The sequence below is a fragment of the Pseudophryne corroboree genome, chromosome 1 (assembly GCF_028390025.1).
Source record: "Pseudophryne corroboree isolate aPseCor3 chromosome 1, aPseCor3.hap2, whole genome shotgun sequence".
Taxonomy (NCBI): domain Eukaryota; kingdom Metazoa; phylum Chordata; class Amphibia; order Anura; family Myobatrachidae; genus Pseudophryne; species Pseudophryne corroboree.
The window spans coordinates 268,489,345-268,507,838 of record NC_086444.1 but is presented as its reverse complement, the minus strand read 5'-3'; the positions used below and the strand labels follow the sequence as shown (position 1 = coordinate 268,507,838).

At 43.6% G+C, this 18,494-nt stretch overlaps 1 protein-coding gene across 4 annotated transcripts in view; it reads right to left on the bottom strand.

Annotated features, from left to right (window-relative positions):
• SLC27A6 (solute carrier family 27 member 6) overlaps positions 1-18,494 on the bottom strand; it is a 195,749-nt gene that overhangs the window by 91,336 nt on the left and 85,919 nt on the right. For all 4 annotated transcript variants that reach the window (XR_010250359.1, XR_010250365.1, XM_063964254.1 and 1 more), the window contains exon 5: positions 1,561-1,755. Coding sequence is in view for 2 of the 4 variants with exons in the window: in XM_063964254.1 (XP_063820324.1) it covers positions 1,561-1,755 (195 nt within the window). In the remaining 2 variants the exon portion in view is untranslated. The remainder of the gene's footprint in view (positions 1-1,560; positions 1,756-18,494) is intronic.

Below are 18,494 nucleotides of genomic sequence, written 5' to 3'. Positions count from 1 at the left end.
GCAGTGCTGTGCGTTACCTCTGTGAAGCTGAAGGCTTCTGCCGCCTGAGACGTCTTCTTGCTTCTGTTCTTCTGGCTCTGTGAGGAGAACGGCGGCGTGGCTCCGGGGGTGGACGCCCAGGACGAACCTGTGTTCAACCCGCTCTGAAGCTAATGGTGTACAGTAGCCGAGGAAGCAGATCCTATCAGTTAAGTAGGTCTGCCCCTCTCTCCTCAGTCCCTCGATGCAGGGAGCCTGTTGCCAGCAGTGCTCCCTGTGAAAAAGTAAAAATCCAAACAAAAATGCTTTCTGTAGCAAAGAACTCAAGAGAGCTCCCTGCAGTGCGCCCTTCATCCTCTGGGCACAGTGTAAAACTGAGGTCTGGAGGAGGGACATAGAGGGAGGAGCCAGTGCACACCCAGAATCCAAAGCTTTCTTAAAGTGCCCTATCTCCTGCGGAGCCCGTCTATTCCCCATGGTCCTTACGGAGTCCCCAGCATCCTCTAGGACGTTAGAGAAATTCCCATTCCACCGCACTGAGATATGGTGACGGTGGAGGCTATTAGTGTAAAATTAACTTGTAGTCATTTTTGTGGCACCAGCTTGAAAAGACGTGGGCTGTGACATGAAGTGTTATCTTGCTGAAAGCATCCTTTAGAACAGAGGTTCTCAAACTCGGTCCTCGGGGGCACACACAGTGCATGTTTTGCAGGTCTCCTCACAGAATCGCAAGTGAAATAATTAGCTCCACCTGTGGACCTTTTAAAACGTGTCAGTGAGTAATTAATACACCTGTGCACCTGCTGGGTTACCTGCAAAACATGCACTGTGTGTGCCCCCGAGGACCGAGTTTGAGAACCTCTGCTTTAGAAGATGAGTAGACTGTAATCATAAAGGGATGCACATGTTCAGCAACAATACTCAGGTGGATTGTGGCATTGGTCAATTAAGGGATCTAGTTTGTGTCAAGAATGCATTCCACATACCAGTATAACACAAAAACCTGTTTAAACCATTGTAATAAGCCAAGATGGATCCAGAATCTCATGCTTATGCTAAATTCTGACTCTGCCATCTGCATGTTGCAGCAAAAATCGAGATTGGTCAGACCAAACAAACTTTTCTCCACTCTTTAAGTGTCCACATTTGGTGAGCCTGTGCCAATGGTAACTTGTTTCCTGTTCTTAGCTGTCAGTAGTGGAACCCGGTGAGACTTCTGCTGCTGGAGCCCATCCACCTCAAGGCTCCATGTGTTGTGCATTCAGAGATGTTTTTCTGTATACTGTACCACTGTTGTAACACATGGCTATTTGCATTACTGTTGTCTTCTATCAGCATGAACGAGTCTGACAATTCTCCTCTCCCCTCTCACATTAATATGACATTTTTATCCACAGAACCAGCCTTAACATTAATGTTAGTGCCTTTATCCAAATATGAAAAGAAAACATTAACAGCAAAAATTATATTGTAACATTATACAAAATGAAATGAAGAAAGAGATTACATTACCTCACTTTAGACCATTAGCAACATTTTTGGATATTTAAAATTGGTTCCATTAAAAATGTAGCACATTACCTTATAAAAGAAATTGCTGCGTCCAACAGATCCAATTTTTCCAGTGTGGTTCATGAAACAAATGTTCCCTTCAGTGGCACCGTACAGCTCACACATCTTTATATCACCAAACCGTGCGATGAATTCTCTCCAAACATCACTACGAACGCCATTTCCAACAGCCATGCGCACCTTGTGATTCTTTTCACCTTCACCCTGAATAAAAATGACAAACAAAACAGAGAGTGGAGGATATAATTATAATCACATGAAAATGATACAGAATCAGATTACTAAAAGCTAGAAGATGTCATTATTACTAGAATCTAATCTTAATTGACCAAATAAAATGCAGTAAATTGGTTGGATCAGACCACATTCGGAGTGTGGTCTGATCCAGGCTCAAGAAACTCCCATGGACACTGCACTGGCAACAATTTCCTTTCCTTAGTTTATTCTCTGCACTAGGCCCTTGTGGCAAATCACAATGTATGTACGTATATATTATGAATAGTCCTCATTGGTGGACATGGGGGAAGGGAGGTTTAACAGTGTAAAAATAGGCCAATAGCTTATATTAGTTCAGCCTCCACCACTTCTCTCACCTTACACAGTAGAAGTGTGGGGAGTGGAGCAGGCGCCCTTCTCTCCATCTGGTCACATGACTCAGCAGCAACAAATCACTGATAGCCTTTGAAATCTCAACACAGTGCTGCCAGGTTTTCAGCTCAGCAGCATCATGTGATCAGAGACAGGGCAGGACTACAGCTCTTTTTCAACCCTTCACTCCTACTGTGAAAGGTAAAAGAAGTGTCAGGGGGGTTAAGAGGTATTGGGTTGGGGATAATGAAGGGAGCTGGTGGGGAAGATAATTAACAGGGGTATGAGGAAAAGGAAGAGTGGTGGTGATAAATAACAATAGTGGTGAAAATAATTTACTTCCATACAAAAAATAAGGCGTTTGGAAAGGGAGGTGGCTTTTCTATACCTTAACATTTCTATACCTCTAGGCATACCCCACTTGCACTCTGCATGAACACACTGCGACTGCTTGGATGGGCAGGTGGTAATCAAAAGAGAAGATGCTATATCCTTGCTACTCCACAGGTGTGCTTTCTCCATGATGCATGTCTTCAGCGAGTAACAACAGAGATTCCATCTCAAGCTGGACACCTTGGCATGCAACAGCAACTTTATTTTCTTTCTTGCACTGCTCTGTCATTATATTTGCTGGTCTGCATGTGTAAATTAACTTTGCTTTATTAATGGAATGTTTTGTATGTGATTTTGGGATTGGACTTTTTGCAGACTTGCTTAGTTTGCCTGCTCCTGCTCTTGTCTTGTTGTAGGAGATGCTTATTTACTGCACATCAACATGTGAGGTTTTGAATTCCACACTGATAATCCATAGCTCTGTGTTCTCCACATGTTCCTGCTAGTCAGCATATCTCCAAGGCTCTGTTACTTGGCATTGCACTCGGCTTGGCATGTTTATCTGACCCATGCACAGAGTTACTGTATTATTGGTTACAAAAAATGCCAATTACCTGTGACTATTTGCTCCAGTATTACACATTCTGTGATTATCTGCTCCAGTATTATACATTCTGTGACTACCTGCTCCAGTATTACACATTCTGTGACTACCTGCTCCAGTATTACACATTCTGTGATTATTTGTTCCAGTATTATACACTGCTCAAAAAAATAAAGGGAACACTAAAACAACACATCCTAGATCTGAATGAATGAAATATTCTTATTAAATACTTTGTTCTTTACATAGTTGAATGTGCTGACAACAAAATCACACAAAAATGATCAATGGAAATCAAATTTATTAACCCATGGAGGTCTGGATTTGGAGTCACCCTCAAAATTAAAGTGGAAAAACACACTACAGGCTGATCCAACTTTGATGTAATGTCCTTAAAACAAGTCAAAATGAGGCTCAGTAGTGTGTGTGGCCTCCACGTGCCTGTATGACCTCCCTATAACCCACACAAGTGGCTCAGGTAGTGCAGCTCATCCAGGATGGTACATCAATGCGAGCTGTGGCAAGAAGGTTTGCTGTGTCTGTCAGCGTAGTGTCCAGAGCATGGAGGCGCTACCAGGAGACAGACCAGTACATCAGGAGACATGGAGTAGGCCGTAGGAGGGCAACAACCCAGCTGCAGGACCGCTACCTCCGCCTTTGTACAAGGAGGAAAAGGAGGAGCACTGCCAGAGCCCTGCAAAATGACCTCCAGCAAGCCACAAATGTGCATGTGTCTACTCAAACGATCAGAAACAGACTCCATGAGGGTGGTATGAGGGCCCGACGCCCACAGGTGGGGGTTGTGCTTACAGCCCAACACCGTGCCGGACGTTTGGCATTTGCCAGAGAACACCAAGATTGGCAAATTCACCACTGGCGCCCTGTGCTCTTCACAGATGAAAGCAGGTTCTCACTGAGCACATGTGACAGATGTGACAGAGTCTAGAGACGCCAAGGAGAACGTTCTGCTGCCTGCAACATCCTCCAGCATGACTGGTTTGGCAGTGGGTCAGTAATGGTGTGGGGTGGCATTTCTTTGGGGGGCCGCACAGCCCTCCATGTGCTTGCCAGAGGTAGCCTAACTGCCATTAGGTACCGAGATGAGATCCTCAGACCCCTTGTGAGACCATATGCTGGTGCGGTTGGCCCTGGGTTCCTCCTAATGCAAGACAATGCTAGACCTCATGTGGCTGGAGTGTGTCAGCAGTTCCTGCAAGATGAAGGCATTGATGCTATGGACTGGCCCGCCCGTTCCCCAGACCTGAATCCAATTGAGCACATCTGGGACATCATGTCTCGCTCCATCCACCAATGCCACGTTGCACCACAGACTGTCCAGGAGTTGGAGGATGCTTTAGTCCAGGTCTGGGAGGAGATCCCTCAGGAGACCATCCGCCACATCATCAGGAGCATGCCCAGGCGTTGTAGGGAGGAAATACAGGCACGAGGAGGCCACAGACACTACTGAGCCTCATTTTGACTTGTTTTAAGGACATTACATCAAAGTTGGATCAGCCTGTAGTGTGTTTTTCCACTTTAATTTTGAGGGTGACTCCAAATCCAGACCTCCATGGGTTAATAAATTTGATTTCCATTGATCATTTTTGTGTGATTTTGTTGTCAGCACATTCAACTATGTAAAGAGCAAAGTATTTAATAAGAATATTTCATTCATTCAGATCTAGGATGTGTTATTTTAGTGTTCCCTTTATTTTTTTGAGCAGTGTACATTCTGTGACTATCTGCTCCAGTATTACACATTATGTGATTATTTGCTCCAGTATTACACATTCTGTGATTATCTGCTCCAGTATTACACATTCTGTGACTATCTGCTCCAGTATTACACATTCTGTGACTATCTGCTCCAGTATTACACATTCTGTGACTATCTGCTCCAGTATTACACATTCTGTGATTATTTGTTCCAGTATTATACATTCTGTGACTATCTGCTCCAGTATTACACATTCTGTGATTATTTGCTCCAGTATTACAAATTCTGTGACTATCTGCTCCAGTATTACACATTCTGTGATTATTTGCTCCAGTATTACACATTCAGTGATTATTTGCTCCAGTATTTCATATTCTGTGACTATCTGCTCCAGTATTACACATTCTGTGATTATTCGCTCCAGTACTACACATTCTGTGATTATTTGCTCCAGTATTGCACATTCTGTGACTACCTGCTCCAGTATTACACATTCTGTGGCTATGTACTCCAGTACTACACATTCTGTGACTATCTGCTCCATTATTACACATTCTGTGACTATCTGCTCCATTATTACACATTCTGTGACTATCTGCTCCAGTATTACACATTCTGTGACTATTTGCTCAAGTATTACACATTCTGTGGTTATATGCTTCAGTACTACACATTCTGTGATTATTTGCTCCAGTATTACACATTCTGTGACTATCTTCTCCAGTATCACACATTCTGTGACTCTCTGCTCCAGTATTACACATTCTGTGATTATTTGCTCCAGTATTACACATTCTGTGATTATTTGCTCCAGTATTACACATTCTGTGACTATCTGCTCCAGTATTACACATTCTGTGACTACCTGCTCCAGTATTGGCCCTCATTCCGAGTTGTTCGCTCGCTAGCTGCTTTTAGCAGCATTGCACACGCTAAGCCGCCGCCCTCTGGGAGTGTATCTTAGCTTAGCAAAATTGCGAATAGAAATTTCTTAGCAGTTTCTGAGTAGCTCGACACTTACTCTGCCACTGCGATCAGTTCAGTCAGTTTCGTTCCTGGTTTGACGTCACAAACACACCCAGCGTTCGCCCAGGCACTCCCCCGTTTCTCCAGCCACTCCCGCGTTTTTCCCAGAAACGGCAGCGTTTTTTCACACACACCCATAAAACGGCCAGTTTCCGCCCAGAAACACCCACTTCCTGTCAATCACACTCCGATCACCAGAACGAAGAAAAATCCTCGTAATGCCGTGAGTAAAATATCTAACTTTTGAGTAAAATAACTAAGCGCATGCGCTCTGCGAACATTGCGCATGCGCAGTAAGCGACTAATCGCAATATAGCGAAATTCAGCAACGAGCGAACAACTCGGAATGAGGGCCATTACACATTCTGTGGCTATGTACTCCAGTGCTACACATTGGGGGTCATTCCGAGTTGATCGCTAGCTGCCGTTGTTCGCAGCGCAGCGATCAGACAAAAAATCGGCAATTCTGCGCATGCGTATGGGGCGCAGTGCGCACGCGTGTCGTACTTTCACAAAAGCCGATGCAGTTTTACACAAGCTCGAGCGACGTTTTTCAGTCGCACTGCTGATCGTTGAGTGATTGACAGGAAGTGGGTGTTTCTGGGAGGTAACTGGGCATTTTCGGGGAGTGTGTGTAAAAACGCAGGTATGCCAGATAAAAACGCAGGAGTGGCTGGGGAAACGGGGGAGTGATGGCCGAACGCAGGGCGTGTTTGTGACGTCAAAACAGGAACTAAATAGTCTGAAGTCATCGCAAGGTAGGAGTAGGTCTCGAGCTACTCTGAAACTGCACAATTTTTTTTAGTAGCAGCGCTGCGATCCTTTCGTTCGCATTTCTGCTAAGCTAAGATACACTGGAAAGGTGTTTATCTTAAAAACACACTGATTTATTTACCACAATGATGGCATATAACAAATATATATACATCGAGAATCATATAAAATCACATGAATACAATATTGCACCGATCCCAATAAGTTCTCACCCTCTATGTGATTTGCGGTGGGCAGAGAGCTTTTTTGGATAAAAAGCAATCCGGTCCCGGTGGAATTATCGTGGCACCACCGCAAAAAGCTTTTTCCTTTTGGAGGCTGAGTAGGGAGTCAGGCAGTGCACGTCAATCAAAGATGTCCAAGCTTGAAAAAGGAGAGTTTTCTTAGAAACGCGTCGTTTGGACGATATGGACATCTTTGATTGACGTGCACTGCCTGACTCCCTACTCAGCCTCCAAAAGGAATACGCTTTTTGCGGTGGTGCCACGATAATTCCACCGGAACGGAATTGCTTTTTATCCAAAAAAGCTCTCTGCCCACCGCAAATCACATAGTGGGTGAGAACTTATTGGGATCGGTGCAATATTGTATTCATGTGATTTTATATGATTCTTGATGTGTATATATATTTGTTTTATGCCATCATTGTGGTAAATAAATCAGTGTGTTTTTAAGATAAACACCTTTTCAGTATTCATCTTTGTTACTAGGGCGCCTATGCACATATCCATTTCTTTTGTTGCTTGTAAGTTTAATTAGGGACGTGGTGTTCCCTTAAGTGATGTGTGACGGCTGCCCATGGTAACATTTATTGCGCACTTTGGAAATACTTTTTTCTCTGTAAGCTAAGATACACTCCCAGAGGGTGGCGGCTTAGCATTTGCACTGCTGCTAAAAGCAGCTAGCGAGCGATCAACTCGGAATGAGGGCCATTATGTGACTATCTGCTCCATTATTACACATTCTGTGACTATCTGCTCCAGTACTATACATTCAGTGACTATCTACTCCAGTATTACACATTCTGTGACTCCAGGGTCGGACTGGCCCACAGGGGTACCAGGGAAACCACCGGCAGGCCCCACTGCCCGAGGGCCCACTCCTTCCTCTAGGGATCAGGTTCCAGACTGTGCATTTGTGTTATACATGGTAGATATGTTGCATTACACTGCACTAGACTATTGTGTATTTCAAGCCTCTGTGGAGGCTGGCCACACCCCCTTTGTAGGCTGGCCACACCCCTAAGTATGGGCCCCTATCACTGCATTCCCCATGGTGGGCCCTTCATGCCCCAGTCCGACACTGTGTGACTCTCTACTCCAGTATTACACACTCTGTGACTATTTGCTCCAGTGTTACACATTCTTTGACTATATGCTCCAGTATTAAACATTTTTAACATTGTTTATGACGTTTGTAGGCTGATTACTTATTGGTTGCTACTTACTGGTCATGGGGGTCCATGAAGGGTACTTCACTTACCCCAACTGTAAATGCAACTAAATAAGCAGACAGTGTGGGCTGAACTGCAAATGCTGCTGAGCTCAAGAGAAGTTGCCGGTAGGTATAGGAGCATTTGAACCATGTATTGCATTTCCATAACCATTTACATACTTTAACTAGAGAAAAGGATGCTAGTAGGATTTGGATTGGGATGCCGGTGGACAGAATAAAAACTGTGGAATCCCGATGTCGAGAATTCCGAGAGGGGCTAGGTAAGTATACTTACCTTCCTCCCAATGTCCCCCTAAACCTAACCCTCCCCTCTCCGCAGCCTAGCCCTAACCCTCCCTGGTGGTGCCTAAACCTAACCCTCCCCCCTTCCCACAGCTTAAACCTACCCCTCCTACCCCTGCAGTCTAACCCTAACCCTCCCTGGGGGTGCCTAAATTTAACCCCCCCTTCCCAGCAGCATAACCCTAACCCTCTCCTGTGAGGCTCACTTCTCAGACAACCCGAAAAACACTTGTTTGGGGTTCCGGTGTCGGGATTGTGATCCTAGTCGGGATGTCGGTGCTGGCATTCCGACAGTGGCAGTATTTCGACTGGCTGGATCTCATGAATTTAACGAAAAAGAAAAAGACACGGACTTCCGGTGGGCGGAGCATCGTGATGGCCGCTTTTTACAGAGTTCTCCGTCTCCCTGTGTCTAAATCTGCCTCCATCCTGCAGCAGATCTCACAAAAACCCGACAAAAAATACCAGGGGCTGTAGTGGAAGCCAAACTCCACATGACAAGCCGAATATCGGGGAGTTCGGGGCAGTTATCCACCGGAATCCAGCCTATTAGATTTGAGGCCTACCTGCCTCCCAGCGGCGTGGCCCGGCGCCATTGCCGACCCTGCTGCCTCACTAGAACTGAGCCCGTTTTCCCGCCTTGAGCCCTCCCTGGCTCTGGAAACAATACCGGGAGATCTCCACCGACCATCCCATACTCTGCGAAAGCTGAGGGGAGGCTCACTGGGGAGAGAACCGGAATCTTGTAGTACGGAGCACGTCGCTGGAGTCGCATCTAGCTCCTACCACTGAAAGTGCGCTGGCCGACTTGGCTCGCGCTGCTGGCTGTACCGGACAGTGCAGCGGGGAAGACCGTGAGCCCCACCTGGATGATCACGGCTGCTGACATGCCGCAGGGACGGAGGAACGAAGCCGCAGACACGGAGACCGGAGCTGATCCTACTTCCCCCCCCCCCTGAACTTCACCAAGCTCTAGAGACCTTACCGTGCTGGCCCGGGTTGCCGCCCTGCACTCCACAGGGGACGAGGGAAGGATCACCGGAGAGGGAGCCGAGCCCTTGGTGAGTGTGGGGCTAACCACTGGAGTCGTGCCCAGCTTCCATTGCCGTGGAGGAGGACCGACCTACGCCTGGGCGGTAGCGGCTTGCCGCTACTAACGGAACACGTGGAGGGGGATTTGGAGCTGCGAGAGCGAACGCCGGTGCTGGGTCTACCTTCCAACCATCGAGGCTGCCTGACACTCATACCTGGGGCGGAGATCAAACAGAGACCGGCCTGACGGAGATCCAACACCACAAGGGAGAAAACCGTACCCCCGGACATTCGGGGTGCACTGTCGCATAACCGCGGCACCTTTGCCCACTTCATTACAGCGGTGGTGTGGCCGTGGACCGCAGTGTTAAGTCTCATCAGAGAGAGGGAGAGAGGAGATCACACCGAACAATACCTGGAGGTGAGCTTGACACAGACATAATCTCAGCACGGGGACATTTCTTCAGGTAGTGCTGATGTCTGTGCTATAAGAAAAGCCTCCACAAAGACCCTTCTAGTGTTGGGCTTACATTGACTGCTCTGGTTTATATCACTCATATACATATATATATATTTTTCGCTCTTTTTTCTCCTCTTTTCTCCTCACTTCTATTCTTATCAATCTGTTCCTTGGGATAACACGATACACATACGCCATCTAGTGGCGGCTAAGGTATAACGCAGGATAACTTTACTGAGGCCAGTACTTTTGTATACTCAAGGGAAATCAGATTCACGAGCAACAGAAACATAGCATAAACAAGCTTACTAATCAATATCTATTCTGTTATAACCCAGTACTTTATATAATATAAGGCACTTGATCTGTTGTATTATTTTTATTTTATATATTTTTATTTTTTCTCTCCCCACTTACCGCAATTCCCTGCCTCATGATTGTTGATACTTATTTCTGCCAACTGTAGAGTCAAAGGGCAAAGGCTGCCATCTTGTGGTAAAAGTCCACAACTACATGTCCCCTACAAAAGGGTATCTGCAGGCAGCTGCATTTTTCACTTAATTCTTTACATACATTTGTTTACCCCCCCCCCCCCCCCTTTTTTTTTTTTTTTTGAGGCACCAATAGCAACATTAGTCACGGTGCAAATCCCTTAGCATCATAAATTTCGCAGAGTGTTTAACATTCATTTTGGCACAATAATGTGATTCAAAGGTCTCATGGGTCGCTAGCCTAACTATCATACTATGTGATATTTTATTGTGTTTTCCTCTTCCCCTTCGTTGGGGGCACACTCAATTCCTGGCCAAGGACAGCCGTTCATAGCATGGACAGATTTCTAGACAGGTCTCAAATGTCAACCATGAAAAACAAGAACAAGGGTAAGAACACCCAACCTTTAAGCTCCACTACACGTGGCTCGGTTAGCTCTTCCCCATCCATCACACCTCCAGAAATCCCCCCTCTGGGAGACACAGGTGGTACCTCTAGTTTGCTGAATCCAACACAAACAACACAAATTGAACAAAAACTGGATGCCATTCAGGCCTCTATCAACACTATCCTAACACATCTAGAAACAAACACTAAACGCTTGGTTGAGGTGGAACAGCGTACCAGTACCAATGAAGATGCCATTTCTGAACTCAAACAATTTGCTGAAGCACAAGCTCAGCTTAACATCAAACTAGAATCTAAATTAGAAGATCTAGAGAATAGAACCATACGGAGTAATCTGAGGTTCTTAGGCATACCCGAATCCATTAGGGGAACAGACTTAATGGATCTCCTTAGCACTGACATCACATCCATACTGAATGTTCCGAGTAATCTGAGGTTCTTAGGCATACCCGAATCCATTAGGGGAACAGACTTAATGGATCTCCTTAGCACTGACATCACATCCATACTGAATGTTCCCACCTCATCAGGCACAGTTATGATTAAAAGAGCACATCGCATAGGGCCAGAAAGAGAGAATCAAGATGCACGGCCAAGGCCGGTCATAGCAAAATTTTTGAACTATAGGGATAAAGAAAATATTCTCATGGCCTATCGCAGACGACGTACCCTCCTAGTGCGAGATTTTCAAATCCTGATTTTTCAGGATTTCTCTAATGCGGTTACTCTGAAACGTAGAGAATTTACACATATATGTAAACATCTTTTTGAAAACAACATCAAATTTGCCCTTTTATATCCTGCCAAACTCAGAGTAACCACTGATGGCAAAACACACATGTTTGAAGACCCCATACAGGCCAGGAATTGTCTTAAACTCGCTCCATCCACCCCAGCCAATAATCCGCCCCCAAATGGGTGATAGCTTAAACTACTATAAGTTACTCAGGCTAGTGATGCCGATTTACTGAATTAGTTATGGTGTATTTCTGGATGTCTCACCCAGCAACGATGGGTGTCAAACTTGATTCAAATGTAATATTGTTATTGTTACTGTTAATGTTAATTTGGTTGCTTTTCTTTTTTTCTTTCTCTTTCCCCCTTGCTCTACCCCTTTTTCTTGGGCCATGCGCGTCCGGGTCTCGCTCTCGGTCTGGTAAGATATCTCACACATGCTCTGCTAGCTGGGACAGAGCAGGTGTGCTGTACTTTTCAAGTCAACTTACACACGAGTCATGTTAGAATTGGCATAGGATGACACAAATACAGTCACCTAATATACAGTTTCCACAGGTCACCTCAAATTCCTTCAGATTTTTATCATGGAATGTGGCAGGCCTGAATTCGGCTATCAAAAGGCGTAGAGTGTTGACACACTTAAAACGAGCTCACCCAGATATCATGTTCCTACAAGAAACCCACTGGCTGAAAAATTCAAACCCCACATTAAAGAGCCCCTGGTTAGGGGACTGTATTTCGTCTTCTTATTGTAAGAAAAAAAGAGGGGTAGCAATTCTATTTGCCAGGAACCTCAACTTTGAAGTGACCAAAACTATTGCCGATCCAGAAGGCAGGTACCTCATGCTAAATGTAATATTACACGGGGAACAATTTACGCTTCTTAACATCTATGCACCAAATTCACCTAATTTCCCATTCTTCCAGGCAATATCTAATTTGTTAATGCAACACGCCACACCCAACTTAATCATCGGAGGTGACATGAACTCACTACACGATACTGCCCTAGACCACTCTAAATCTCAGGTAAACCCGTCTCCTCATAATAAAGAAGGCATTTCCCTTTTATGCTCTCAGCATTCTTTGTTGGATGTCTGGAGGCTCCAAAATGGTTCTAGCAGAGAATATACATACCACTCACGTGTGCATAACACCTTCACGAGATTGGACTATATCCTCCTAGAAGAATCCTTATTTACGCGAGTTACCCGCACTTTTATAGATAACATTATAATTTCAGACCACGCCCCAATATTGTGTGACATAGAGAGGAGAAACCCACTGCATACCTCTAAACTATGGCGCTTCCCGATATACCTGTCACAAAACAAGGATTTTCAAAAATATCTCAAAACTAATTGGCAAGCTTATGTAGATGACAACATACAACATTGGGACAATATAGTACTATTCTGGGAAGCTTCCAAAGCAGTAATGCGAGGGCATATAATATCTTATGTAGCTAAACGTAACAAGGATAGGAAAGTACAATTGCATTCTTTAACGAACAGATTACGTCACTCACACCAGCAATATATACTTTATGCTACAGAGGAAAATAAATCCATATATCTACAGGAGAAGGGTCTATTGGAAGCCTTTCTCTTACAAGAAGCAAAACTTAAGACTGAATATATGAGAAATCAATATCATCGATGGGGTGGCAAGTCTGGCCGACTACTGGCCTTTATGGCAAAACAGCAAAAGAAAAAATGTTACATAACTAAATTACTAGACCAGGGTTCCGGAGTAACCGTCACTTCTCACCCAGACATACTAAAAATGCTAGAGTCTTACTATGCTGACCTGTATGAATCTAGTGAACCCAATCAACAGACCATAGAAGTCTTCCTAGAGAAGGTAGGGTTACCTAAACTAACAACAGAACAGAGGGAAGGCCTTAATAGCCCAATCACAGAGCAGGAAATTCTTACAGCCATTGATTCTCTGAAATTAAACAAAGCACCAGGCCCAGATGGTTTAAATGCAAATTATTACAAAATTCTAAAAACTGAGATGGTCCCAACACTTTCCACTTTGTTCCAACAGATTTTTGATAATAAGGTCCCTTACCCATCGTTTAACGAAGCCATAACATTATTATTACCCAAACCAGGAAAAGATGCCTCTCTGATGGAATCTTACAGACCGATCGCACTATTAAATCAAGATTACAAAATTCTAGCTAGAATATTATCTACCAGACTACAAAACTTAATGCCACTTCTTCTAACTCCACACCAATTGGGCTTCACAACGGGTAGACACTCTGTCTTAGGGATTCGTTCTGCTATAGCGGTATTAACTTCGGCACCAGCAAACAAAGCGTCATCAACTATAATATTGAGTTTGGACGCCGAGAAGGCCTTTGACAAAGTCATATGGGAATACCTGTTCAAAGTGCTGGACTGCAGAGGATTTGGAACTCTCTTTGTGGAGATGATTAAATATTTCTACTTAGAGCCCAGTACCAGACTGTTGATCAATGGCCTGCTCGGCAAACCATTTCAGATGCACCGAGGGACGCGCCAGGGGTGTCCATTATCACCTCTGCTATTCAACCTGGCACTGGACCCCCTGTTGCGCCACTTACAACATTGGCCGACCCTTCAAGGGGCAAAAATTGGTGATCAGGAATTAAAATTGCAGGCCTTTGCCGATGATTTAATACTTTTTATCTCTAACCCTGAAGTGAGTTTGGAACCGTTGTTTAATACTTTCAATCACTTTGGCTCAATTTCGGGATTTCGGATTAACCTATCTAAGTCAAAGGCAATGGCTTTAGGCAATCGTCCCTACACTTCATCTAAACCCTTTGGAGGATTGCGGTGGACCTCTTCCCAGATATAATACTTGGGGATACACCTACCCAAAAATATCCATAATTTGTACTACGCAAACATAACCCCACTTATTGCAAAAATGGAAGCAGAGTTAGAGGGATGGCAGCACCTACAGTTGTCGTATCTGGGAAGAGCCAACCTAATCAAACTCATCACTTTTCCAAAGTTACTATACCCACTACAAGTTCTTCCACTCTTACTTACTCTGTCTGATGAAAAAAAAATTGTGGAACTATTCCGAAAGTTTATCTGGGCCAAGAATTAGTCTAAAGATATTACAAAAGACTAGAGAAGAGGGTGGAATAAACTTTCCTAATGTTAAATTGTATAACCAGGCAGCCACCTGTAGATATATTAAGGACTGGCTCCATGGGAGAGACCAATATGCAAATTATACACTTGAAAAGCAATTTCTTTCTAACCTAGATTTGACCTGCTTCTTACACTTACCCAAACATGAGATTCCTACACATATACTAGAAAATCCTTTGCTCATGTCAACATGGTCAACATGGCACACAATACGCAATAAAGCTAAACTTCACACTCTATATTCTTTACATCTTCCCTTCGTGGGTAACGTCAGCTTCCAACATGGATTGGCAACACAACCATTTAGATCATGGCATGAACAAGGATTACGCTCAGTCAGACATCTTGCAAATTTGGAAACCAAAAAACCTCTTACTTATGTACAAGCAAAATCTCGATATGATTTTTTGCCAGTGTGCAATTTGGCCTTCCTCCAGGCGCAACATTACACGAATAAAGTATTAAAGTTTTTAAACGAGGAAGACTGGTGTAATCCACTTGATGATGCTTTTCTAAATGTGAGTTACTCCACGAAAGCTATAACTTACTTCTACAGAATATTAAGATTGCCTTATCATACTGGCCAGTTCCAAACTGGTATCACAAAATGGCAAACACACTTTCCCAATTTAAAGGAAGAGGTCATTTTAAAAAGCCTATTATATTTAATAAAAACAATTTCAGCTACATCCTATAAAGACATGTTTTTTAAGATATTCTATAGAGGATACCTATCTCCTCACAGGTGTAATTTAATTGGTATGAGCACCACATCCGTCTGTCACAATGAAGATGCCATTTCTGAACTCAAACAATTTGCTGAAGCACAAGCTCAGCTTAACATCAAACTAGAATCTAAATTAGAAGATCTAGAGAATAGAACCAATCTGAGGTTCTTAGGCATACCCAAATCCATTAGGGGAACAGACTTAATGGATCTCCTTAGCACTGACATCACATCCATACTGAATGTTCCCACCTCATCAGGCACAGTTATGATTGAAAGAGCACATCGCATAGGGCCAGAAAGAGAGAATCAAGATGCACGGCCAAGGCCGGTCATAGCAAAATTTTTGAACTATAGGGATAAAGAAAATATTCTCATGGCCTATCGCAGACGACGTACCCTCCTAGTGCGAGATTTTCAAATCCTGATTTTTCAGGATTTCTCTAATGCGGTTACTCTGAAACGTAGAGAATTTACACATATATGTAAACATCTTTTTGAAAACAACATCAAATTTGCCCTTTTATATCCTGCCAAACTCAGAGTAACCACTGATGGCAAAACACACATGTTTGAAGACCCCATACAGGCCAGGAATTGTCTTAAACTCGCTCCATCCACCCCAGCCAATAATCCGCCCCCAAATGGGTGATAGCTTAAACTACTATAAGTTACTCAGGCTAGTGATGCCGATTTACTGAATTAGTTATGGTGTATTTCTGGATGTCTCACCCAGCAACGATGGGTGTCAAACTTGATTCAAATGTAATATTGTTATTGTTACTGTTAATGTTAATTTGGTTGCTTTTCTTTTTTTCTTTCTCTTTTCCCCTTGCTCTACCCCTTTTTCTTGGGCCATGCGCGTCCGGGTCTCGCTCTCGGTCTGGTAAGATATCTCACACATGCTCTGCTAGCTGGGACAGAGCAGGTGTGCTGTACTTTTCAAGTCAACTTACACACGAGTCATGTTAGAATTGGCATAGGATGACACAAATACAGTCACCTAATATACAGTTTCCACAGGTCACCTCAAATTCCTTTAGATTTTTATCATGGAATGTGGCAGGCCTGAATTCGGCTATCAAAAGGCGTAGTGTTGACACACTTAAAACGAGCTCACCCAGATATCATGTTCCTACAAGAAACCCACTGGCTGAAAAATTCAAACCCCACATTAAAGAGCCCCTGGTTAGGGGACTGTATTTCGTCTTCTTATTGTAAGAAAAAAAGAGGGGTAGCAATTCTATTTGCCAGGAACCTCAACTTTGAAGTGACCAAAACTATTGCCGATCCAGAAGGCAGGTACCTCATGCTAAATGTAATATTACACGGGGAACAATTTACGCTTCTTAACATCTATGCACCAAATTCACCTAATTTCCCATTCTTCCAGGCAATATCTAATTTGTTAATGCAACACGCCACACCCAACTTAATCATCGGAGGTGACATGAACTCACTACACGATACTGCCCTAGACCACTCTAAATCTCAGGTAAACCCGTCTCCTCATAATAAAGAAGGCATTTCCCTTTTATGCTCTCAGCATTCTTTGTTGGATGTCTGGAGGCTCCAAAATGGTTCTAGCAGAGAATATACATACCACTCACGTGTGCATAACACCTTCACGAGATTGGACTATATCCTCCTAGAAGAATCCTTATTTACGCGAGTTACCCGCACTTTTATAGATAACATTATAATTTCAGACCACGCCCCAATATTGTGTGACATAGAGAGGAGAAACCCACTGCATACCTCTAAACTATGGCGCTTCCCGATATACCTGTCACAAAACAAGGATTTTCAAAAATATCTCAAAACTAATTGGCAAGCTTATGTAGATGACAACATACAACATTGGGACAATATAGTACTATTCTGGGAAGCTTCCAAAGCAGTAATGCGAGGGCATATAATATCTTATGTAGCTAAACGTAACAAGGATAGGAAAGTACAATTGCATTCTTTAACTAACAGATTACGTCACTCACACCAGCAATATATACTTTATGCTACAGAGGAAAATAAATCCATATATCTACAGGAGAAGGGTCTATTGGAAGCCTTTCTCTTACAAGAAGCAAAACTTAAGACTGAATATATGAGAAATCAATATCATCGATGGGGTGGCAAGTCTGGCCGACTACTGGCCTTTATGGCAAAACAGCAAAAGAAAAAATGTTACATAACTAAATTACTAGACCAGGGTTCCGGAGTAACCGTCACTTCTCACCCAGACATACTAAAATTGCTAGAGTCTTACTATGCTGACCTGTATGAATCTAGTGAACCCAATCAACAGACCATAGAAGTCTTCCTAGAGAAGGTAGGGTTACCTAAACTAACAACAGAACAGAGGGAAGGCCTTAATAGCCCAATCACAGAGCAGGAAATTCTTACAGCCATTGATTCTCTGAAATTAAACAAAGCACCAGGCCCAGATGGTTTAAATGCAAATTATTACAAAATTCTAAAAACTGAGATGGTCCCAACACTTTCCACTTTGTTCCAACAGATTTTTGATAATAAGGTCTCTTACCCATCGTTTAACGAAGCCATAACATTATTATTACCCAATCCAGGAAAAGATGCCTCTCTGATGGAATCTTACAGACCGATCGCACTATTAAATCAAGATTACAAAATTCTAGCTAGAATATTATCTACCAGACTACAAAACTTAATGCCACTTCTTCTAACTCCACACCAATTGGGCTTCACAACGGGTAGACACTCTGTCTTAGGGATTCGTTCTGCTATAGCGGTATTAACTTCGGCACCAGCAAACAAAGCGTCATCAACTATAATATTGAGTTTGGACGCCGAGAAGGCCTTTGACAAAGTCATATGGGAATACCTGTTCAAAGTGCTGGACTGCAGAGGATTTGGAACTCTCTTTGTGGAGATGATTAAATATTTCTACTTAGAGCCCAGTACCAGACTGTTGATCAATGGCCTGCTCGGCAAACCATTTCAGATGCACCGAGGGACGCGCCAGGGGTGTCCATTATCACCTCTGCTATTCAACCTGGCACTGGGCCCCCTGTTGCGCCACTTACAACATTGGCCGACCCTTCAAGGGGCAAAAATTGGTGATCAGGAATTAAAATTGCAGGCCTTTGCCGATGATTTAATACTTTTTATCT